Source organism: Coptis chinensis, chromosome 9, assembly GCF_015680905.1.
Source record: "Coptis chinensis isolate HL-2020 chromosome 9, ASM1568090v1, whole genome shotgun sequence".
Taxonomy (NCBI): domain Eukaryota; kingdom Viridiplantae; phylum Streptophyta; class Magnoliopsida; order Ranunculales; family Ranunculaceae; genus Coptis; species Coptis chinensis.
The window spans coordinates 84,265,518-84,290,190 of record NC_141464.1 but is presented as its reverse complement, the minus strand read 5'-3'; the positions used below and the strand labels follow the sequence as shown (position 1 = coordinate 84,290,190).

The window sequence follows — 24,673 nt, the reverse complement described above, 5'->3', positions numbered from 1 at the left end:
ATTCAATCTTAAACAAAAAAGGCTTTGCACTTTTTGCTGCCGTTTTCGTTTCTTTCTTTAAAAATATTCTCGTACCTCGTTTCCCTATTATCTTGCTGTTGCTGCTGCTGGTACGTACGTGTGTTTCTCTGCATTTTAATATCTATAGTTTGCATGACATTGTTTACGTGGCTTTGTTGATGTTTCGATGCAATGCATAGAGTTATATATGATGATTGTTTTGTTGATAGATGCGTTGAAAGTTTTAGTATATTGCAAGTATGAGCTTCAAGTACTGGGAAGATTGCCTTGGAGAAAAGGACATGGAAGCAATGTGGATGGACCCTGAGGTAAGCAATGAGTGGATTGAGGCTGGGGAAGATAGAGGAAACAATGTTCACATGTCACGTGATCCCGATGGACAAGCTTATCTCACACAGACTGAGATGAGGGTAAGTGTTACATGCCAACGTTTTTTGATTCTATACATGTACATATATACTTCCTGACACTGAATTTTTATCCTGGTCTACTACCAGGCTGTAGTTGACATTATTGTCTGCAGGCATTTCATGTCACAAATCGATCAGGTAATATATCTTTATTGATTTCATCAGTTTTTGTTTGTTTTGCATCAGTGTGTAATTGTGTATGTACATACTTAGTATGAAAAAACCTTATCATCTCTATAAGCTAGCTGAACTTTACTAATTTATGTTGCATGAGAACTGTGTGGAGTACCTTAATTACGACAAACTATAGGCTTCTAAATTTGAATTTGAGAAAACATTCTATAAGATATAGGTTCACTGAATGCTTGACATAGTAGTTTGTTATTTGAAAAGTGTATATAGGCTTCATGCTTGCCCTCTGTCTTGTAAAACAATTGCCTCTCTGTTTTTAATTAAAAAAAATCACTAATCAAGCAATTTGAGCAGTAGAGCATGAATGTAGGCTCAAAAGTGTGAACCGTGACACAGAAAGAGAGAACTTTAAGCTTCCAAATTTTCCTTGCGCTTGTTTCAGTAGTAAAATTATTCTATAGACTAGATCCTTTCATTTTTGTTTGCACATTTCTATTTAACTCCTCATTCAATAACGATTATATAATTGTAATCAGCAGGAAATGATTTGCGCCATTGCGGAACTTGAGAGTGACCGACAACCCTTTACAACACGCTATAATAAAAAGGTCAAGGATGCTGCTTTGGGAATCATGCAGATTCTGCCAAAAACTGCTGAATGGCTTGTCAGGTAGAACATGGATGAACTGACCCCAATTTGGATATGTGAAACTGTTCAAAAAGTTCATACTTCCTTTTGTGTTTTTCACTACGTCAAATTTTAAAAATATTTGCAGTGAGATGGGCTACGGGGAATATGAAATAAAAGGGGATCCAACGATGCTGTACAGACCTTTAATAAGCGTGTATTTTGGAGCTGCTTACTTAAAGTGGCTGTCAAATTTTGAGGGGAAGTATGTCTGCAATTGCTTATGATTTTACTCTAGCTGTATATAATAAGCTTCCTCTTCTTAAGTTTAACCGTTTTGTTCTGTGATTGGGATGGACTCTCAAGAGTGTAATTCTTTTGCAAATATGAGTTCAGTATTTCACTTTTAACTTTCATTTGTAGCACAATGTGTTGTTTATGCCACTCAACTCCATGATTTTAGGAGTAGGACCTTCCGCCCTAGACACCTCCTTAAGAGTTATACTGTCCGTTTTAGATATTCTTGTTCTTCTAGCACTCAAATCTGCTTCCTAAGTTCATTTTTTCAGGAGTTAAACTTTCCCTGACATTTCTGAGTAGTTAAAACTATTAAAAAGTGAGGTTGAGATTTTCTTTTTTCTTCAAGTTATTATAACATGAATTGTGGAGATGAACTATAATTCTGACAGAAAATATGATATCTAGCAATGAAAGGCCCCCTATACCGGCTCATTAGGTAGATTGCAGTATCCTTATTGGAATTGATAATTTTGATCTGATTCTTGCAGAGAAAGAAATGAAGAGTTTGTGGTCAGGGCTTACAGATTTGGCCCAAAGAAAGCAGCTCACAAGTCAACTTTGGATTATTGGCAACGCTATCTTTCAGTCAAGCAAAACCTTCCAACCAGAAGGTTGTTTTGGTTAACTCTTTTCTTATTTTATCTTGCATTTTGTTTAGTACCTGAAATTCTAGAGCATATGCTCTTCCCTTTTGTCCAATATATTTCAAGAGCAACAGCTTTGGTCCATGTTGTAGGTTGCTGATACCTATTTTTCTGATTATTATGCAGAAAGAATATTGACAGTCACTCTTCAGTCCCCAATGACCCTACTCCAGTTGTATCTGTAACCCAAAAGACAGGTAATTGTTTTTTGATTTTTTCATCTTTTAAAGGAAGTTACAAGGAAAATTCTGGGTACAACTTTCTAATGTTGTTAAAGAGATTCTCTCTATATTTATTTAGAGGTGAATTGCTGTGAGAAGGTATTAACACTAGACCTAAGATAATGATGCTATGGTAATGAAGTTAGAATCCAATTCATGATAGTAAGATTCTGTTAGGAAAAGTAGAGAGAATCACTTTCTTTTTATGTCTAAATCATGACTTGCTTTAGTTCTTGTGCTATGTAAAACTCATATAGCTGAATTTATATACATATATATTGTCATGTTTGTGACTAGAAGTCCAGTTTTTGTTATTATATTATATATACGGTCCTTTTTAATAGGATTTTACTTTATGACAATGCAAAAGTAGGTGATGCATGGAAATATTGGGATTCAAGAGCATCTCCAGAAGACATGGAAGACTTGTGGAAGCACTCTAATGTCCTTAAAGAGTGGGTAAAGTCTGGAGAGAAACGAGGAAAAGTACAATTTTCTCTTGATGCAGAGGAGAGACCATACCTCTCCCGGCATGAACTGAAGGTATAGTAGTCCTCCCCCCCCTCCAAAGCACACAAGTGGCAAAATCAAACATCATTTTATCCTTCTAGAAAGATATTTACAGAAGGAGAATCCTTAATACTAACAAACTCGAATCTTTCACTAACTTGTTCTCCTAAACTTTTACCATCTGTCCAGCATCCACTTGCCATAAAATTCCTAACGAAAACTCCTCCTTAACCTATAGTGACACCTATAACTGCTCCCAACACCTGATTTTGCAATGTTTGAATATATGATACCAGTCCTTTATGCTTAGATTGATAGCATTTGTACCTGAAACCTTCGGGAATATTGCAGGCACTTCCCTACTTAATTTTGTCATGAAAACCTGTAATGGATAATTTGATATGTTTCAATATGTTTTTGTTTCCTTTGCATTTTTTTGTTTAGTGGAATAGTAATGGTATAAAAAAAAAAGGAAAACAATAAAGGTTTAATCATATTAACAGCATTTGCGACTCTGTGTACATTTGCAGGCAGTTGCTGAAATCATTGTTTCCAAACACTTCAGTGCAGGAGAAATCAAACCTGTATGTTCAAACTTCAAACCCAAAACACCACATATTTGTTTTTTTGTATACGGCTGATACTACGTGCTAGGCTATACTGCTGATTCTTTGGCTTGTGTGTGTATGTGCGTGCATGTTTTTTGTATTTCCCTTGTTATTTGCTCCTTTGTTTCTTCCTCTCATTTTACTTTTTGTGTACGATATAAATGAGTTGGATCTGATCTGCTTACCGACCATTTTCAATCTGAAAGGCCAGTCTGAGAAATTTGGTTCCTGTAAGTTCTGAATGAGGATTTTCTTAAGATCTTTACTGGACGAAAAATCCTACATTTCTTATCCAGAGGAAATCTGATCCTCAACATTTCACACAAAGAATATACTCCTAAATCAAATCCAACTCTTGCTTTGTTTCTGCTGATCTTATAATTGATTTATATTAACAACGTGTTGAATGTCCTACCATCACCAGAGCATGGATAGTTGTTGTGTTTTGGTTCCGTTGTCATATTTTTAAATTTCCTTTTACTAGTCCTACAAAACCCCCTGTCTGTTGTGTGAGATCTTTGCTTCTATTGTTCAGCCTCCCTTTCTCTCTCTTTTTCTTAGGCCTTAAAATTTTCTGCTACGTTTTCTTTATGAAAAGAAAGGGAAAAAAAAAAAAGTAAGTTTGAAACTAATTGAATATTACCATTTCTTGAGCCGCTATTTTTTGCTAGATCCCGTTTCAATCGTTTGCTAGTTGTTTATGTATATATACTATGACAATCTATACACCTCTGTAGTCTTATGATGTGTGATAATGGCTAATTTAAGCTGTTTGACCGAGTAGTTTAGCGTGGTTGTGAAATGCGATGGCGAGAAAGAAGGCCAACTCCAAGATTAACCCAGCCCCCCCCCAACCTTCTGGGATAAGTGCAATAGATTAAAGAATGCAATATAATAATGTAGTTTCTTTCTTTTTTTGTGCCCCCATTTGTGTTCACAAACACTTGCAATGCATATCTGTCAAGATGGTTAGATTTTGGATTGCAAGAGCAGATGCAGGTTCTGCCATTTTTGTTTAAAATCTTTTTAGTTTATGTGTTTTCTTCTATTCAATTGAGAGTCATCTTCTTTGCAGGCAGCTCTATGTGCTCTTGCCGAGGTAAGTAGCATGCGTTTTGTTAATGGGGTTGGAACATGTACTGGAATTATGGGAATTGACTACCTCAAAGCCTTATGGTTACACAAGTACGTTCATGCAACCAAAACCAACTTTTTTTTCTGTTTCTAAGAAAATTGATAAAATAGAAGTTTACCACTTCCTTTTGGATTGTTTTTATCATTTAAGTCCAGGTTCTATTATTGCTGCAATGATGCAATACCAGGTCACTTCTGATTTGTGTTTGATGTTTCCATATAATTTCTCAGGGATTTGGGCTACAAGGCATACAGTGTTGAGTCTGTTGAGGATCTTTATAACCCGTTTGTCTCAATGTACTTTGCTGCAGCTTATTTGGTTTGGTTATCCCAATACGAAGGAAGGTACTTGCCGAGTGTTGACGTAACTTCATTAAATCACTGTGCCTGACCAATTTAAACTTTTCTCTTATCACCTGCTTTCTTGCTGTAAACAGGGAAAGAACTCCCCAGTTTGTTGTTCAAGCTTATCTTGGAGGGCCAGAGAATGTGAATCTTCAACTGACGGGTCCTCTGTGGCTGAAATTCGAGGAAGCCATAAGCGATTATCATGACAGAAAGAGGAGGTATCTTTAGTTGGATTTTGCAGTTATTTTATTATGTTATATCCCTCTAGTGCTAGTGCTAATCACTTGATCAACCTCTGTAGGGAACAAGGGAGCTGCTCTATTATGTAAGCCATGGATCCTTTCTACTCATGTAGAAGGCTTCTTACATGTGCTATGGGATTTCTACAGTTCTCGTCGAGAGATTGCTTCATCTAGGTTCATATCATTAGATGATGTGCGGACATGATAAATGATTTAACCAAATATTGTTCTACTCCTCTACTTTTCTATTTTCCTTTTCTCTTTGTGAAATAAAAGTTGATTTGTAATAGTACGTGAAAAGTAATGGGAGTATCGATTTTCTTGTTAAGTTTTTACTTCATATCTCTTCAATGGGAGTAGGGACATTGGGACTGATACTCAATTTCACATCCTTGTCCGCTCAAAATACCTCTCCAGTATTTCTTATTTTAGCTGAAATGGTGGAAATAGTGTCTATTTATTAGTTTGAGAGCCAAGGTGATTTAATTTACTAGCAAACGCCATTCCAAAATTAATCAAACGACTGAATATTAACACATGTAACTTCGCATTTCAAGATTTACTAGCAGAAGTACTGTTCCATAATTGATCAAACGAACAAAAAATTAATGCGCAAGTAGACATTTTGAAGATATTAATATATATTATTGTTTGTTTACCAATTTTTTTCCCATTTTAGGACAAACAAGTTCAATACTAACCATCTCTTACAGGGCGGCTCAACCTTATAGCAAAGTAGGCCTCCGCTTAGGGCCCCCCACAATATAATCCACTCATTGTCCACTACTCCACTATTGATTTATTAGTGGGGAAATAAAGAAAAAAATTAAAACCAAAACCCACTATTGTTTTTCATTTATTTTTCACTGTTGGATAAACATTTTTATATTGGCAAATTGGAAACCATAAAATCACGTTAAAGTAGTGTTAAACACTTAAACTCCTTCAGTTCCCTCGCCTTCTCTAACAAAAAAATAACACACTTCAATACTAATTAAAGTTCTTCATCACCCCATGACAAATAATCAGTATATATATCGCCAACAATTCAATCTTACATATATCATTTTTTGCCTTCTATATGATTTTTTTCTCTATAATCTCGCTCTCTCTCTCTCTCTCAATATTTGTTTTATTTGGTGTATAATTATTCTCAGTCTCTCTCTCTCTATATTCAAGAATTCTTTTGTTAAATAAATCTATTGAAGTTTCAAATTTGTGCGAAGACTATTCAAGAAAGAAAAAAAAGATAAAGTTTGGATCATATGAAATAACGTAAATAAATCAATAACATGTGTGAGAAAAAAAAAATAAAAAGATATAACAATTTTTATTTGTTAAAAGTAGTGTTAAACACTTAAACTCCTTCGGTTCCCTCGCCTTCCAAATGTAAAAAAATATCACACCTCCATAACTAATTAAAGTTCTTCATCACCCCATAATAAATAATTAAGTATAACATCAACAATTCAATCTTACCTATATCATTTTTTTTTTGTCTTCTATATTTTTTCCCTATAATATATTTTCTTTCTATATTTGTATTATTTGGTGTAAAATTATTCTGCATTCTCTCTCTCTCTCTCTCTCTCTCTATTTGCAATTCTTTGTTAAATAAATCTATTAAAGTTTCAACTTTTTGCGAAGACTATTCAAGAAAGAAAAAAGAAAAAGCTGGGATCATATGAAATAATGTATACAAATCAATAAGATGTTGTGAGAGAAAAAAAATTAAAAAAGATGTAACAATTTTTATTTGTTAAAGTAGTGTTAAACACTTAAACTCCTTCGGTTCCCTTGCCTTCTCTAACAAAAAATAGCACGCTTCCATAACTTATTAAAGTTCTTCATCACCCTATAACAAATAATCAAGTATATATAACGCCAACAATTCAATCTTACATATATCATATTTTTGCCTTTTATGGTTTTTCCCTATAATCTCTATTTCTTTCTGTATTTGTGTTTATTTGGTGTATAATTATTCTACATTCTCTCTCTATTTGCAATTTTTAGTTAAATAAATCAATTGAAGTTCAAGTTTGTGTGAAGACTATTCAAGAAAGACAAAAAGAGAAAGTTGGGATCATATGAAATAACGTAAACAAATCAATAAGATGTTGTGAGAAAAAAAATAATAATAATAAAAAAAATAAAAATAAATAAATAAATATATTTGTTATTTTGTTATATATATAATATATTTTGTTATTTTATTTGTTATTTTGTTATATATATAATATATTTTGTTATTTTGTTATATATATTTTGTTATATTTGTTATTTGTTATTTTGTTATTTGTTATATTTTGTTATATATAAAAATATAATAATATATTTTGTTATTTTATTTGTTATTTTGTTATATATATATATTTTGTTATAACAAATTTTATTAGTATATATTAATCATAGAAGATTCCCGAACTTTGCTTAGGGCCCCCGATTATCTTGAGCCGCCCCTGATCTCTTACTATTATTAATCCATAAGAGAGTCGCCATAAGAGAGTCTATGGACTTCGTTGAAAGGTGATGTTTTGAACAATGTTTTGAACTACCCCGTCCAATAAGCAAATTAAAACTAAACGATTACCTGCATGCTTGGTTGTTTGCACTTTTTTACCTTGACTTTTATGGCTTCAAAATAAGTTCTTCAAACAAGGCACAAGTATGGTTCCTATCATAGCAAGAAAAACACTTATACATTCAAGTGGGTTTTTGATTCGTTGCCAAAATGAAAGAGAAGGTGGAGGTGGAGGTGGAGGTGGAGGTGGAGGTGGTAGAGAGAGTGGAGATGGAGATGGAGATGTTGGTGGAGGTGGAGGTGGAGGGCGTGTTGATAGAGTGAGGGTGAGGAAGAGGGTGAGGGTGAGGAAGAGGGTGAAGAAGAGGAGTTTCATTGAAAGGTGATGTTTTGAACAATGTTTTGAACTATTGGACGGGGTATCGATAAAAACATTCTCAGCCAATAGTCTGAAGTCCATAGACTTCAGACTCTCTTATGGCGACTCTCTTATGGAAAAGCCACTGGAATATGTAAGTGGTGTTGTTGCTGTATATGGTGCACTGAGGTCTCTGTGGAATTTCTTTAAAATAGTTCATGAAAGAAACGTAAGAAGAAGAGAAGAAGAAGAAGAAGAGATCTATCCCACCTTGTTTTTCTGATTAGCGCTAGCTGTTACTTAGTTTTTCAGTTGGCAATTAGGTGGTTAATGTGTAACTGGTAGTTTTTCATTTGTAATAAACCGTTTTTCATTTGTAATAAACCTAGTCTTTAGTGCATGAACTCGATTTATAGATTTTCTCATCGATCAGCTTAGTGCATGTCATATATATATTTTTTTGTTATTTTTTTTTTTTATTATTATTTTTTTTCTCACAACATCTTATTAATTTGTTTACGTTATTTCATATGATCCCAACTTTCTCTTTTTGTCTTTCTTGAATAGTCTTCACACAAACTTGAACTTCAATTGATTTATTTAACTAAAAATTGCAAATAGAGAGAGAATGTAGAATAATTATACACCAAATAAACACAAATACAGAAAGAAATAGAGATTATAAGGAAAAACCATAAAAGGCAAAAATATGATATATGTAAGATTGAATTGTTGGCGTTATATATACTTGATTATTTGTTATAGGGTGATGAAGAACTTTAATAAGTTATGGAAGCGTGCTACTTTTTGTTAGAGAAGGCAAGGGAACCGAAGGAGTTTAAGTGTTTAACACTACTTTAACAAATAAAAATTGTTACATCTTTTTTAATTTTATTTTCTCACAACATCTTATTGATTTGTATACATTATTTCATATGATCCCAGCTTTTTCTTTTTTCTTTCTTGAATAGTTTTCGCAAAAAGTTGAAACTTTAATAGATTTATTTAACAAAGAATTGCAAATAGAGAGAGAGAGAGAGAGAATGCAGAATAATTTTACACCAAATAATACAAATATAGAAAGAAAAGAGATTATAGGGAAAAACTATAGAAGACAAAAAAAATGATATAGGTAAGATTGAATTGTTGATGTTATACTTAATTATTTATTATGGGGTGATGAAGAACTTTAATTAGTTATGGAGGTGTGCTATTTTATGTTGGAGAAGGCGAGGGAACCGAAGGAGTTTAAGTGTTTAACACTACTTTAACAAATAAAAATTGTTATATCTTTTTTATTTTTTTTCTCACACATGTTATTGATTTGTTTACGTTATTTCATATGATCCAAACTTTATCTTTTTTCTTTCTTGAATAGTCTTCGCACAAATTTGAAACTTCAATAGATTTATTTAACAAAGAATTGCGAATATAGAGAGAGAGACTGCAGAATAATTATACACCAAATAAAACAAATATTGAGAGAGAGAGAGCGAGATTATAGAGAAAATCATATAGAAGGCAAAAAAATGATATATGTAAGATTGAATTGTTGGCGTATATATACTTGATTATTTGTCATGGGGTGATGAAGAACTTTAATTAGTATTGAAGTGTGTTATTTTTTTGTTAGAGAAGGCGAGGGAACTGAAGGAGTTTAAGTGTTTAACACTACTTTAACGTGATTTTATGGTTTCCAATTTGCCAATATAAAAACGTTTATCCAACAGTGAAAAATAAATGAAAAACAATAGTGGGTTTTGGTTTTAATTTTTTTCTTTATTTCCCCACTAATAAATCAATAGTGGAGTAGTGGACAATGACTGGATTATATTGTGGGGGGGCCCTTGGGCTACGGCGCCCTAAGCGGAGGCCTACTTTGCTATAAGGTTGAGCCGGCCCTGCAAAGAAACGTTAGAAGAAGAGAACAACAACAAGCAGAGATTTATCCGGCACTTTTTTTCGTGGTTGGTTGGTTAGTTTATACTAGAAGCACTTAGTTTTTCAGCTGGTTAGTTTGTACTAGAAGCACTTAGTTTTTCATTTGTGAACCTACTGTTTTTCATTTGTGATTAGGTGGTTAATGTGTAACTCGTACTTACTTTTTCCTTTGTGATAAACCTAGTCTTTAGTGCATCAACTCGATCTATAGATTTTCTCATCGATCAGCTTAGTGCATGTCATACATACCTCTCTCTCTCTCTCATGAGTTTTATCAATGGCCATAACGCCTTGCTTTTCTGCAATTAGGGTTTCTCATGGTTAAAAGACTTAATTCCATGAAATTTTCATGTACAAGCGGTCATGGCTAATTAGTTTTTACTATCAAGCAATTAGCTAGGGTTCTTTGAAGAAGCTAACCACATTCTGATAGTTTAATATCTTCTGATTATTATCAAAAAAATAAAAAATAAAAAAATGTATTAATTGATTAGGGAACTAAATTAATTGCCTATATATTGTTGATTACACACGCACAAGTCTTATTTTCCTGTCCGCGCATGACCTTCATCATCATTGGCATTAAAAGACCCTTTCTCTGAAATTATACCATCAAGGCTGCATATATAATGCTCCTAAAACCACAATCGATTTTCTCTAGTCATCTCATGACTATAGTAGTTTGGCCAGCTTTTTTTCCGCAATGACTCATAGTCTTATACGATACGTTTTTTTCTCTAATGTCTTGATTATGATACTCGAAGTTGCTGAAATGATGTATTTGCTTATACAATTGATTATTCAACTGGTATATGTCTTCCTAGGGTATAGCTAGCTCCTTGCGTCGATCATGTTCTTGTTGATAGTTAATTATAGCATGCAGAAATATTAACAGTTTGCCTTCCAATAAAATTGCAGAATCATGTAGGAGAAGCTGATCGAAGATAGGATGGACGTAGTTTGAGTTGGCCTGGTGTCATTCACACATACGTAGAATAATTGAACTTCTTCATATTCCTCTATAGTTTGCTATTGAAATTAAGATCTACAGTACACCATATGTCTTCCTTAATTTGATACCTTTTGTTACTCTCCATGACTCCATCATATCCATTGTTGGTGTTGTCTTGGATTTTCACTTTCCTAGTTTTTAATTAGTTTTAACTATACTGCATTACATATTTTGGTTTGTTTCACAACTTAAATTGGCCTTGGAGATCGAATATTACTATACTTCTAGTCTTTGAGACAAGTTTTGTGCCAACGTTTATACCAAATCACATATGATATAGGTAATGGAAAACAATCAAAACAAAATAAGCAAATTATAAAGGCCAATGCCAAAAGCAAATTAAAACAAATTAAAACTAAACGATTACCTGCATGCCAAAATCAGTATAAGGCCAATACTTGAACATTTTGGACTCTAGCTGTCTACCCTAACATTTTGGCCCAAATCATGGTTATTTTGCACTTTCTTACCTTAAGTTCTTCAAACCAAGGCACAAGTGCACCCACTGTGTCAAGACAAGAAATTAAATGGCACTCACGTACTATCAAGCACCCCCGAAGTTAGCAAGCAAACTTTCTCGGACTTTTTCCAACTATAGCAATTCCTCATGTGGTTAGAAAACCATGGTTTGCTACAAAAGGAAACCGATGAGTTGCTCTCGAACCTAAGACTAAATGAGAACCGATGGACCATCATCACTATACCTAAACAGATAGGAAGTTGCTTTTTCCGGACTAGAGTTATGGTTTGGTAAGGGGCCATTTTTCCTATTAAGGAAACTAGAGATAATTTGTCGAGATCCTACAATTGATTCTTAATCATCACTTAATAATTTTTGCTTTTCTATCACCCAAACATTGTCTCAATTTGTCACATGGAGAATTGGAAGCACGCCTACACTCACAAGTGGTCACAAGTGTTAAGTGTTACACCTTTGAATCTCTCTATGGTTAGGAAAGTGGAGTCCAATTGTCCAAATTATGGACTGGCCTGGCTATGGATCAAGTACGTGATCGAGTTTAAACTCCCTTTGGAATGTACGATATCACGTTGAAAAAAAATAGCTCTTCTTAACATAGAAGAAAGGACATTTGAGATAAAAGGGCAGTTCAGTAAAAAATGAACTTTTGATTTCAATCCATGGGATATCAACGAATGACCAAATGAGACATTTTGATTTTGTAGATAATGGACACTTAGGTGAGTTCATGATCACCTAAAACGAAATTTCTTGTCTAACGTTGTCTTTTTAAGGAAAGGAGATATGCATATAACAAGAAAAAAAAAAAATACCTTGAAACATTTTGAGAAATGTTCATTTTTTGCAACACATATTTTAATGGAATTTTCTTCTTTTTCCACATTCCAAATTTAATTGGTGGGCTTATATTAACCAATAACTAACCACTATTCATATTTTGTTGATGCTTATAAATTGGATCAGATTCATTCCGAATTACAGACTATCATTTGATTACTTTCAATAGCAAGTTTGATTCCGTAGTTGTGGGAAAAAAAAATTACTCGGTCTGAAAGGAATCCGCATTTTATTAATTCAGTTTGTGTTTTTTTTATATACCAATTTGTGAGGTTATATATGTGGACCAACATCAACTCAATTACTAAGAAAGATGAAAAATGCATAAATTCGATGACTCCAATTCCAAATATTCTACCCTAAAAAGATTGTTTCATGTGATATATGGTTACCCAATTAATTAATTAGCAAGTTTAAATAAGATGATAATTTGCCCAAGCTTCTCATTATGTTCTCCTAAGTCCTAAAGAACCTAACATAGGGGTGGGAATTTGGCCCTAACGACCCTAACCGACCCGACCCTAAGCCCTATAAAGCCCTCACAACTAAATCCCTCACAGAGTTTAGGGCAGGGCCGACCCGACCCTAAGGCCTTCTAGGGCAGGGCTAGGGCTAAGGTTCTGAAACATAGGCCCGACCCTAATTCAGCTCTAACCAAGCCCTAGTTATAGTTTCACATTTTCACTATAAATACACGTACCATAATTGTCCAACTTTTGTTAAATATTTTAAATTAAAATAACATTGTCCTTTGTAATTTATCACTTACACCCAAGGGTACTTTCAATAACTTGTCTTATATAACAAAAACTTGTCAACCTATCTAGCAGCCATGAAGAACAATGAGCACTAGCCTAATAAAAAAATAAGACTTTATTCCTTTGATCATCAAATCAAAGTCTAAAACTTATTATTCTCAATTTATTTTTCCACTTACTTCTTATAAATTACTAGCCATTTGGCCCGGCCTATGGCCGGACTTGCTACATAAATAGCTAATGACTCAAAAGCCTAAAGTCCACTTGAATAAATAATATATGTATATTGATAGCTAATGATTCATTGCATATTTTGTTTGAAGAGTTTATGTTTTTCTATTTTTTTTTTAAATGGTCTTTCGAAGTAGATGCAAATTATTTAATCTGATATTGCTTACAATAATAAGAGACGGCACATTGGATATGTTAATGACTTCAATAGTGGTGATCCATGAAATACTGTATGAAGGAGAAAAAAACAGAAAAATATTGGCATGATCCATGTAATAGTTTTACTTTTAACACTCAATTACAAAATATCTATAAAGGAAAAATTGCAGCAACTGAGGTTTGCCTGTTTGTTTCTCAAACATTGGCACACCAACAAATATTATTGTGTAAGGCCTTTTTTATTTTGTTTTTGGAACAATAGTATAGTAACCTATTTCATAGATAACATTATTGTCAGAGTTTTACCTCTGAATTACTATAAAGCTTAGTGACTATGTATGCACACGGGTTACTCACCTCCTCCATCCAATTCCAAGTTGACAGGTAATCCATATCCTATTCATAAGTACCTTTCCAATTCTAATATCTCTATTGCACATAAGGGGTTTCTTTCTAGTGTTTGTTCAGAGATGTGCCTACTTCTTTCAGTCAAGTAGTTACCTGTCCTCAGTGGCGTGAGGCGATGCAAAAGGAACTTCAAGCACTTGAACAGAATAATACATTGAGTCTCTGTCCTCTTCCATCCCACAAGAAACTCATTGGGTGCAAATGGGTTTACAAAATCAAATACAGATCTGATGGAAGCATTGAACGGTATAAAGCACGATTCGTCGCTAAAGGACTTACACAAGTCGAAGGGATGGACTATCACGATACCTTTGAACCGGTTGCTAAACTGGTCACAGTTCGAACTTTACTAAGTATCGCTTCTGTTAAGCAATGGCCACTATATCAGCTTGATGTCAATAACGCTTTTTTACAAGGCGACCTTGAAGAAGAAATTTATATGAGAATACCACCTGGTTTTTCCCGTCAGGGGGAGCATTGAGTATGCCGCCTAAACAAGTCCATATATGACCTGAAACAAGCATCACGCCAATGGTTTTCGAAATTTTCTTCTTTTCTTGAAATCGGGTTTTCTCAATCCAAATCAAATTATTCTCTGTTCACTCATATCACAGGTCAATCATCCACTTTTGTGTTAGTTTAATTATGTCGATGACATTATCGTAACAGGTAATGATGATTCCGTTATCAAGCATCTCAAACACTTTCTTGAGAACAAATTCTTTATCAAAGATCTTGGGCGTCTAAAATATCTCCTTGGTATTGAAGTGGTACGTTCATGCAAAGGCACATTTTTGTCTCAAAGGAAATATCTTCTAGACATTCTTAAGGATATTGGTCTAAGTGGCGGCCGTATTTCAATATTTCCCATGGAACAAAATTTGCGATTATCTCCAACTGATGGGACACCTTTGCCTGACCCGACTATTTATCAATGCCTGATTGGACAACTTATTTACTTGACAGTTACTCAACCTGATATCACTTATTCAGTTCATATCCTTAGTTTATGCAACCTGATATGACTTCTTTTTTTGTGTACTTAGGGGGAAGACCCTAATTTCTCCATCTAGGGGGATTCTTAATTGGCAGCCTTTTTAGTGCATTTTGCAGTACCTAATTCACTCGTGATTTTCACACGACAGAACTAGTAATCTAGAAATAAGCGCTTACATTATAACAAGTTACAATCTGTTCAAAAATAAATATGCGAGTACTATCAAGATTGATCTTAATTGTTTTGTTAAGCGAACAATCAGGATCCGAAGAAAATAAGCATGCAACTTCTGCTGCTTTCTGTGAAATTAGATACAAGTAACATTATAACTAAGGTGATATGGTAAGCATGCAACTTCTGTTGCTTTCTGTGAAATTAGATACAAGTACCATTATAACTAAGGTGATATGGTTTGCTCACTGGGAGATCAGTGTCAGTGATTTGGTACCGCATAAAATGGGCTAAAAGAGTGGGTTCATTCCAAAGACTGCCTCAGTGGAGTGCTTTGAATCACAGCTGCAGCGTGCAGAAAGATATTTTCTATGGCTGCAGCTCTTTATTTCAAGGTATGCCATATACCTGCTGGGTTGTGAGTAATGTAATCAAACTTATGCTAGAATATTACATAATTAGAAACGGTAGTTAAAGTTACAATCTTACAATGACTTCAAACCACACTATAATCACCAACTTGGTAATAACAATGTCTGTTACACAAGAAAGAAGGTAAAATAATATTAGGAGAAAGAAACATGGGAAGTACAACATGAGTAATAACTTAAATCTCGCCTTGCCGTGGTTGCTTCAGACTTGTAACAAACTTTTGCAATAAGGAACCACAATAGGTGTTCCGCTCGTTATTGAGGGCTCAAGTTCTGAGCAAGAACAGAGTTCCTCCTCAAATTCCCCTGTTCTAATATTGTACTTAATCATACTCCAATCAATCCGCATAAACAACATATCATCATGTAAAGCATATGGACGTACACGTCTATTCGCACGATCCCGGCTGAAGGGTACGTAAATTGATTGTCCTCCACAAACTTCGAGGAGAGGGTGATGCATTTCCAGTTGAGGCTTCGAATGTTTTAGAGACCACTTAGGCCTCAAATTGTCATCTTCAAGGACCCAAACCATAAGTACAATCGCATTGAAGGAAATATAATGCAACTTTCCTTCTGACACCCCCAAGCACACTCCTTCCCCTTGCACTAAAGTAACTATTGCATTACCTGGTAACTTAATAACTTGAGATCTTTCCTGTTTCAAATCAAATGAAAGAATGGCATGATTCGTAGTCAACCAATAAAAGACTCCATTTGTAAAGCAAGACTGGTGCGATAGTACTCTATCAGGCAAAGTGCAAACTTCTTTTGATGTCCTCCACGCACCACTCGTCGAGGAATAAATCTTGAATATGTAAGAATCCTTTCCCAGTCGTAATGGAGGCTGAACCATTACAACTTCAAAACTGAGACTAACAGCAGAGCTAAATTGGTTGCAAGCAAATCCATAACAACAACCATTTTTATACTTACCTCTTGGTTTCAAAATTGTCCAATCTTTGGTAAAAGGATTGCAGACATACATGATGACATCCTTGGCTATTTTCAGTTTCTCTAGATAAAAATGATGACCTCCTCTGCATTCTTCAAAAATACTACGGCAAAGGAGAACCCCATTGCATGATGTGATAGCAACAACCTTCTCTGGCAAGAAGTCCAAAATATTTTTGGTAGTTGCATGTTTTCCCTCCTTGCCATGTGATATATAGCTAACAACCTTGGAATCAAAATAGGTTTGACAATCTGTGCAATAATGTGCTTGCTGTACAAAAAACCCAGAGATGGATCTTGCGGACCTTTGGAAATGAGCACATCTAAAATAAGGGTAAGAAAGTAGGTTGCACCATCGCTTACAGACGCATTTCAACTTATTTGTATCCTCAATAGGCAGTCGAGAAAATATCTCGATCGCAATATCATCATTTGAGAATATGTCTTTCATCTCTCCTCCAACTGCAATACAAGGCCTGTACCATAGTTAAGTTGTATTTAGAATGAAGAACATTAAAATCATATTTAGAGGTTTTGTTTCTATCGCTTGTAAATATTTATTTTTCAGTTGTTCTCTTGTAATGTAGGCCTTCTCAGCCTCCTTTTCTTTTATTAATGAATATCACTTTTGTGAACATGTCCTAAGGTTAAACTTCTTTGAATGAGCTAAATTTTTGTGAGTATGTTCTCCATGGTGGGGAGTTCTCCATGGGGAGATCCTATATACAAAAATTCAGCACTTCATTCAACTTTTAAGTCCACAATTTTGTTTGGATTCGTTTACAATGTGGCTAGAATGTGGCTCTATCCCTCCCCATATATATATAGAGAGAGAGGTTTTGTATAATGTTAACCATCAAAAACTCTTAATCCAATTTAAAAATTAAAGGTGTTTACATATTTATATGGACCAACATAACAAACACTACAAAGCAAGTACCTAAACTACCCAAACATACTATCTAGCAAAACAAAAAAGTGAAATTGTCATTACAATTAATGATGCGTATTACGCAGTGGAATAATAAAACAATCAATTAATAACTAGGGTCTCAACCGAAATAAATAGTCAATTTCATTATCTCTCAACAACAATAATAATTCTTCTAAATAACGTTATTTTCCAAGAAACAACTACTCAATAAAAACATGAAACCTTGAATAAGGAGGCTACTACCCTATATATATAATAACCTTGCATCTTAACCCTAAAATACTCTAGTTGGGTTTGATTCATTGGGCCGGTTAATTAAAATAAAAATAAGTAGATAATGAAAAGGCCCACTACAGACGCCTATTGCATCAATTAAATAGTCCCCCCCCCCCCCAAAAAAAAAAGGGTCAATTATGAACTCAAAGCTGAATAGCGTGGAGCTAGAGTAAAACGACCAAGCAACTCCAAGAACATCCAAGTCCAAAAACACTGAATTGCCAGTGCGGTACACCAACTCCAAAAACGGTAACCATGTGTGCTAAGGATGGACACATACTGGCATTAATGAAGCTTCCAAAGTCCAGACAAATTATGAGACATAACCAGACATATGATACTACACTAGAGAGAACAAAAAGTGGGACAGTGGAAGAAATGATCCCCGAGAACTAATGCAAAGATGCAGCCAGAGAGAGATGCAGTGATACATTCAGATAATGTAAATGATCATCTTAATGTTCCCTCTCCATGATAGGCTGATTATTGTCCAAACCAAACCCACTCGGTTGCTTGATCCCGCATTCAGTGTTATTTATGTGTATTTCCCCAAAGAACGTTTTGAGGACTGTTCTTCCCAAACCAGATGATATCACCAATTTGCCTGCTAATGGCACGGCCAGTATTAAATCTAATCGCAAGAGTCATCAGTGTTTCCGCAATTGTCCATTCTATTCGCAGCAATTGTACATCCATGGCAGGCCAACTTCATGATGACAAGGATTAGAATCATGAATGCAGAATTGGAGCATTTTTCTATTACACATGTTTATAGAGAGTCAAACAAACTAGCAGATGTTTTAGCTTGTAATGTACCTAATGTAAGGTGGGAAGAAATAATTCCTAGCTCCTTTTCAGAGGATATTAGGAAAATAGTGTTTGATGATGCCAATGGCAAAATATATGTACGGATGTAACAAGCTTTTTTATGATTAATAAAATAGGGGTAAGGGACCTCTCAAAAACCCTGCTTGCCAATCAAAAAACAAATGATCCTAGGATTTAAACAACATAAACTAAGGCTTTGTAAAACTAACAGAAGTGAAGCCGGGAAAAGAAACCCATTTAAAGAACAAGATGAATGAAACGAGTTGACTTTCAACCTACAACCACATGCACCTAAAAATTCTTGCTCATACCTAGGCAAGGATTTATGCATGGGTAAACTCGCCCACACCTAACACTACACTGATTTCTTCATAGAATAAGTTCACAAAATAACACAGCTTTAATATCCCCCTAGATATGCTTACATAATGAACCCAAGCCTAGCATATCCAACTTGATGTTTCCATGTAAACACTTGTGCAATGACTTCTTGTGAAGACCATATAATAAAATGAATTGCAATGATTATGAACTTATGATGAGCATAGATAAATATATAGTGAAAGGTGCCAACATTAGCAAACATGTCACGATGAGCACAATAAGGTAACAAAACAATAGAGTTATTTAGACATAATTAAAGGAAATCTTTATGCTTATTTAGGGGTAATAAGGTGACAAAGAAGGTAGACATGTAATAGAAGTTAAAAGGCGAGCTGGACAATGGTAAAAATCAAAGAGTAATTTTGCATCACAAATAAAAAATTGGAAAAAAAAAATTGGAATGTAAAGTTGAAGAGAAGAAAAAAAACAAAACAAAGAAAACCAAAAAAAATATCATTTAAAATTTTAGAGCATGTGAATATTCAACAATTCGAGTTTAAGAAGAGTTTCATAACAGTAATACGGCAGTACAGAAAGAGTTAGAAGGGGATTTCACTTTTTTGCATCAGGCTCTTCACACACAATACAAGGAGAAGTTGTGGTCTTGTCTTCAAGAGAAGGAAAATCAGGATAACTACCCGAGCGCGTCAGTTCCCTACAAGGAGCCCATAAGTATTTTACTATGTAACATAAACATGGACACTCCATATTTCAAAAACAATCTGTGTCAGATACGTATCCACGTGTCCGTGTCGGACACATATTGTATGTGATATACCTCATTTTTTTATATTTCGCCGTGTCAGACACTTTGTATCCGTGTCGGATATGGACACACCTATCCGTATCAATGTAACTTAGGCATGTTAAAGGCAATAAAGATAATTCAATCGGAAAAAATCAGTGACATAACACCAAAAATCATCCCAAGAGGCCATGATAAAGAACCTATCACATTAAGTTTGCCAATCAAAAACCAAGAGAAAAAGGAAATTGGTCATTTTGATTGCAGGAATGTGTATTAGTTTTTATGAGAGAGAGCAATTGAAAACAAAATGTGGCATCTATCAAATTGGAACTGAAAAACTCAAAATCGACAAGAGCGCCCAACATTCGTTTAATGTCGGGCTGAGTGTTCAACTTTACTAAAATGTGCCTCACTATGGTTAACTCTCTTTTTAAGCAACTGTAAAAAGATAGGAGAGAGGTGGATTGATTAGGACTGAACCCCTTCTACCTTACGTTACTAAAAGATTATGATATGCAGCTTGGGGTACAGATAATAACTCCCAGGGAGTATAGGGAACATCCAGCGTAAGTATTAACATCTGATATTTCTGTGTATTTCTGTATACCTAATAACTCAGTTTAATTATCACGTTGACCGGCTTTGTATCTCTAAATGGGAAAACGATAAGATTTCTCTCTCATTTGACTGTTTGCATGATATCCTGATATGTCAGACCGACCTAATTGTTATTTGGAATTTGGCGTGTCACACACTCACTACAGAAAATAAATTTTAAAAATCAAGACACCTTGATAAATTATTAGATATTAATAAGTAGATCAAATAATAAATTATTTATTTCAACAGAATGGTAATATTTGTGATTATTAAGGGGTAATAAGGTGACAAAGGAGGTAGACCGTAGACATCTAAAAAAATTTAAGAAGGCGAAGATGGAAAATGGCAACAAGTCAAGAAGCACTTTTGCATCACAAATATTATAATGGGAATAAAATTGAAAAATAAAGTTAAAGGAAAAAAAAACACAAAAAACCATCTCATTTAAAGATTTTACAACATGGGAATTCTCAAGCACTCAGCCATACGAGACTCATAAGAGTTTCATAACATTTATACAGAAAGAGTTAAAGTGCGATCTCACCTTTTCGCACCATGCTTTTCACGCACAATCAAACTAGGAGAAGTTATGCTCTTGTTTTGAGCAAACGGAATATCAAGATAACTACCTGAGCGCCACATTAGTTCCCTATAAAAATTAAATAAGCATTTAAGAATTAATAAAGATAACTACTGATAAAAACAACAAAAGGAAACAATAAAGATGATTCAATCCATAAAAAGCAGTCACATAACACCCAAAAAAAATGAAGAACCTATCACACTACAAGGTTTGGCAATCAAAAGATAAAAGAGAATCTCGCAATTACGCATGCTCAGATAGGCCCCTGCACTTATTTTCCCAAGGGATTATGGAGATTCGTGTCAATAACCTGTCAAAGAACCATTTTCGGCCAAACTCAAAATTACCTATGAACACAATTATGATACCATAGAATGAAGCCCTTTCACGTCAAGTAAAATTGTTAGTCTTGGTTACTTTGATCGAGGGAACTTGCATTAACTTTTACCTTAAACAGCAGCTAAAAACGAAGTGGGTTAGCTATCCAAAATAAAATTAACAAAAAAACTCGACATTGACAAGAGTGCCCAGCATTCCCTTACTGTCGGGGGTACATGTTCCACTTTTCCTCTCTCTTTCTCAGTAAATGCTGAAGGAAAAAAGATGCAAATCGAGAAGGATTGCACCCTTTCTGCATTGTGTTACCATAGGCTTGTGCTATGCAGTTTGGGGCACAGTTGATGGCTAGGATTGTCTAGGGACCGCCTAACCTACTTATTAACATTTACTAATTTTGTATATTGCTGTGATTCACAAGTTTATGTCGACTAATAACAGTTTATTGTCACTTTGCTCAATGCCGTATCTCAAAAGGGAGAAATATCAGATTCCTTTAATAGGCTATGGAGAAAATAGAATGTGAACTGCAGTAAAATAAGTTGTCTCACCATTTCCCTCTTTTTCAGCTGACGTGGGGAGAGTTCTTTTTTGCCTCCTTACTTCTCCTGTTTTGTGAACACGAGGAGGAGACATGGACTTTCCCGACGAGAGCCACAGGCACTGATGAGCACGTTGAAGTATTGAACTATCCATGTGGCTGAGAGCCATCACAGCCCAGGCACAATGACACAATTATCAGGGGAAGACTTCATAAATGACGTTGACAAGGCTCTTGAGTCTTGCCCGACTAAGAAAATCAACACCAAGGACGACCTTGTAATCATTTGGCGTAAATGAGATGATACTGGTCTTCTCATTCCTAGAAAAACAATCCAAAGTATCCAAAAACATCGCCAGTAATTTACATTAGGAACCAGGTAGACTGTTTATAATCTTTATATCTATTGGACCAAAAGCCAACTGGTATTATCCTAAATGTCTCTATACACAATATTTTTGGACCTTGCCAAGAAACCCTTGTATACACCTTCGCTTTTGGCAGTACAACGTAATTCCACTGAAAACCTTATCCAATTAAGTCAAATATAACCTTGCACGAGGATCACTTATAAAGCTTTCGGAAGCACCCTGTGTCAATCATCATTCACGTTGCTTTTCATTGAGTGTAACATCCACATGCATGAGCCCCTTACATGGAGACGCTGTTGTGATGTGATTAGCCAAACTGGTTATTCTAAATGATCTGAGGTCTATTATATTTCACAAAGAGTATGACGCGAAACAGGTCAATTCTAAAGCTATATCCCGAAATACAATTCGTACCAAGATTTCTAAACAGCTAAAAGCATAAGTAGTTTCTAAAAAGCATGTCTAGTTGCATATGACTATGAATCATTCAATGTGTTGAAACTCTTTGCTCCTCATTGAGCTTAAACCAACTACTTACCAAAATCGCATGGGCTATCTACTATGTTATTACAGTGATTATAGAGAATAAAATGACGTACGTGAATATTATTATACCTTCGATTTGCAACCGAGAGTTGGAGTGTTACGCGGTGCCGACGAACTTGTTCATAATAATAATAGAAACCTGTTATGGTCTTTCAAATACTTATAGCAAACAAGTATAAAAAAACGATCTTTATAAAAAATTTAACCTCCCACCTCCTGAATCATCATCAATCGGTTCGGAGTGTATTCAATTTTGACTACTTTCTTAGATTCGGAAATAATATAATTTTGGAGTCTGTCTTGTGGTTCGGTTCGGAAATAATATAACTATCCGAAACCGAAATCAATCGGGTTAATAAAAATTCCTGATTCCAAAATTCAAATTTGAATTGATCATAAAAATTTAAATTCTTGAACCGATTTGTTGCTCTAGATGTAAAGATATCTCACTAACACATTAATTTAGACTGAATATGTTAAATTTGTCGGGATAAAAAATAAAATAAATAAACGATATGAGTGCACACGTTTTTTTTTGCTATTATATTATTTTATGCTACATTTTCGAAACCGAAATCAATTGGAATAATAAAAAACTCTAGGTCCAAAATTTAAATTTGAATCAACCCTAAAAATTTAAATTTCCGACCCGATTTGTTACTACAGATGTAAAGAGATCCAACTTACACACTAATTTAGACTAATTGTATTAAATTTGCTGGGACTGGAAAAAAAAATAAATAAATAAATAAAAAAAAAAAAAGGAACTGTATTATATTATTGGTGTTTTTTGGAAAGTTTTTGGAATGTTTTTTTTTTTGGTCAAATTTGGTCAAACTGAGTCAACGGTCCAAACCGGGTCAACTGTCTTAACCGGTCAGACTTGTCCAAAAAATTATGATGTGATGGTGACAACTCAATCAATTCATTTACATTTACACCCCTACAAAAAAGACAAAAAAAACAAAAAAACAAATATGACATGAACCGTAATATCGGTATTTGGCAAGGGACAAATTTGGGAAAAAGAATCCGGTCGATGGAAAAACATATGTTACGGTCGATGAAAAAAACCCGTAATATACTACTGTTACGGGGGGTGTTTTGTTTACAAGGTAAAGATATATATATATATATATATATATATATATGATAATGAATGTGTGGAATGCTAACGATTATAGTATATGTATTTATTTTACACGTTAAAATTTAGTGTGATATATATTTATATGAGACATATGTATGTATGTATAGTATAATATACATATAATCGATTTGAAATGCAAGTTAATACACGCATACGTACAATTTATGAGATGTATTTAAAATTTTAAAAAATTATTGAATTTAGGACTATTACAAGTGTTATTGTCGCACGTACTAAAAACCAGTTTTTATATCGATTAAGTAATTAAAAACGTAATTTTAGTAATAATAATATATAACCCAAAAAGGAACCGAAACCTGAACCAGAACCAACTTAATTAATGGGTATGGTTTCAAATTTTTTAAATATAAAAAAAAAAAAACACTCGAAAAAACCGAACCTAATATGAACTATTAAAAATAAAACCGAATCCGAAACCGGTAAAAACCGAACAGGAACCGGCCAATGAACACCCCTAATTGGTTTTTAGTGCTAATCACTTGATCAACCTCTGTAGGGAACAAGGGAGTTGCTCTATTATGTAAACCATGGATCCTTTCTACTCATGTAGAAGGCTTCTTACATGTCCTAATCGTTCTCTGGGATTTCTACAGTTCTTGTCGAGAGATTGCTTCATCTAGGTTCATATCATTAGATGTTGTGCGGACATGATAAATGATTAACCAAATATTGTTCTACTCCTTTACTTTTGTTTTTGTGAAATAAAAGTTGATTTGTAAGTACGTGAAAAGTAATGGGAGTATCGATTTTCTTGTTAAGTTTTTACTTCGTACCTCTTCAACAGGGACGGCTCAACCATATAGCAAAGTAGGCCTCCGCTTAGGGCCTCATAGCCCAAGAGCCCCCCATAATATAATCCAGTCATTGTCCACTATTGATTTATTAGTGGAGAAAT

At 34.4% G+C, this 24,673-nt stretch overlaps 2 protein-coding genes across 12 annotated transcripts; one reads left to right on the top strand and one right to left on the bottom strand.

Moving 5' to 3' along the window:
* LOC147478972 (transglycosylase) lies at positions 1-5,526 on the top strand. Of its 5 annotated transcripts, none has more exons than XM_086582553.1 (13): positions 1-110; positions 231-431; positions 519-569; positions 1,103-1,233; positions 1,340-1,456; positions 1,980-2,102; positions 2,262-2,332; positions 2,730-2,899; positions 3,397-3,450; positions 4,550-4,659; positions 4,840-4,953; positions 5,046-5,174; positions 5,258-5,526. In XM_086582553.1, exons 2-13 carry the CDS (start codon positions 261-263, stop codon positions 5,283-5,285), a joined length of 1,269 nt encoding a protein of 422 aa, XP_086438679.1. In that variant the 5' UTR covers positions 1-110; positions 231-260; the 3' UTR covers positions 5,286-5,526. The 5 variants fall into 5 exon arrangements, with proteins under 5 accessions (XP_086438679.1, XP_086438678.1, XP_086438677.1 ...); XM_086582552.1 differs by having other exon boundaries at positions 2,727-2,899; XM_086582551.1 differs by having other exon boundaries at positions 1,100-1,233.
* A 9,977-nt stretch (positions 5,527-15,503) lies between these two features.
* LOC147478971 (F-box protein At5g49610-like) lies at positions 15,504-23,128 on the bottom strand. 7 transcript variants are annotated; one of them, XM_086584492.1, is made up of 5 exons: positions 22,821-23,067; positions 22,661-22,722; positions 20,775-20,879; positions 19,439-19,537; positions 15,504-16,936 (listed from the first exon to the last, which is right to left on the bottom strand). In XM_086584492.1, exons 3-5 carry the CDS (start codon positions 20,870-20,872, stop codon positions 15,709-15,711), a joined length of 1,425 nt encoding a protein of 474 aa, XP_086440618.1. In that variant the 5' UTR covers positions 20,873-20,879; positions 22,661-22,722; positions 22,821-23,067; the 3' UTR covers positions 15,504-15,708. The 7 variants fall into 7 exon arrangements, with proteins under 7 accessions (XP_086440618.1, XP_086440617.1, XP_086440616.1 ...); XM_086584491.1 differs by having other exon boundaries at positions 22,677-22,722; XM_086584490.1 differs by having other exon boundaries at positions 22,661-23,067.
* Between the last annotated feature and the right edge of the window lie 1,545 nt (positions 23,129-24,673).

Coding starts and splice junctions, on each gene's coding strand:
- LOC147478972 (XM_086582550.1), top strand. CDS start 261: ATGAGCTTCAAGTACTGGGAAGATTGCCTTGGAGAAAAGGACATGGAA. Junction 1,234..1,339: donor ACTGCTGAATGGCTTGTCAG/GTAGAACATGGA, acceptor AAATATTTGCAG/TGAGATGGGCTACGGGGAAT. Junction 2,333..2,726: donor ATCTGTAACCCAAAAGACAG/GTAATTGTTTTT, acceptor ACAATGCAAAAG/TAGGTGATGCATGGAAATAT.
- LOC147478971 (XM_086584490.1), bottom strand. CDS start 20,872: ATGTGGCGCTCAGGTAGTTATCTTGATATTCCGTTTGCTCAAAACAAG. Junction 19,538..20,774: donor GAAAAGCATGGTGCGAAAAG/GTGAGATCGCAC, acceptor GGCTCCTTGTAG/GGAACTGACGCGCTCGGGTA. Junction 16,937..19,438: donor GAAGAGCCTGATGCAAAAAA/GTGAAATCCCCT, acceptor ACTATGGTACAG/GCCTTGTATTGCAGTTGGAG.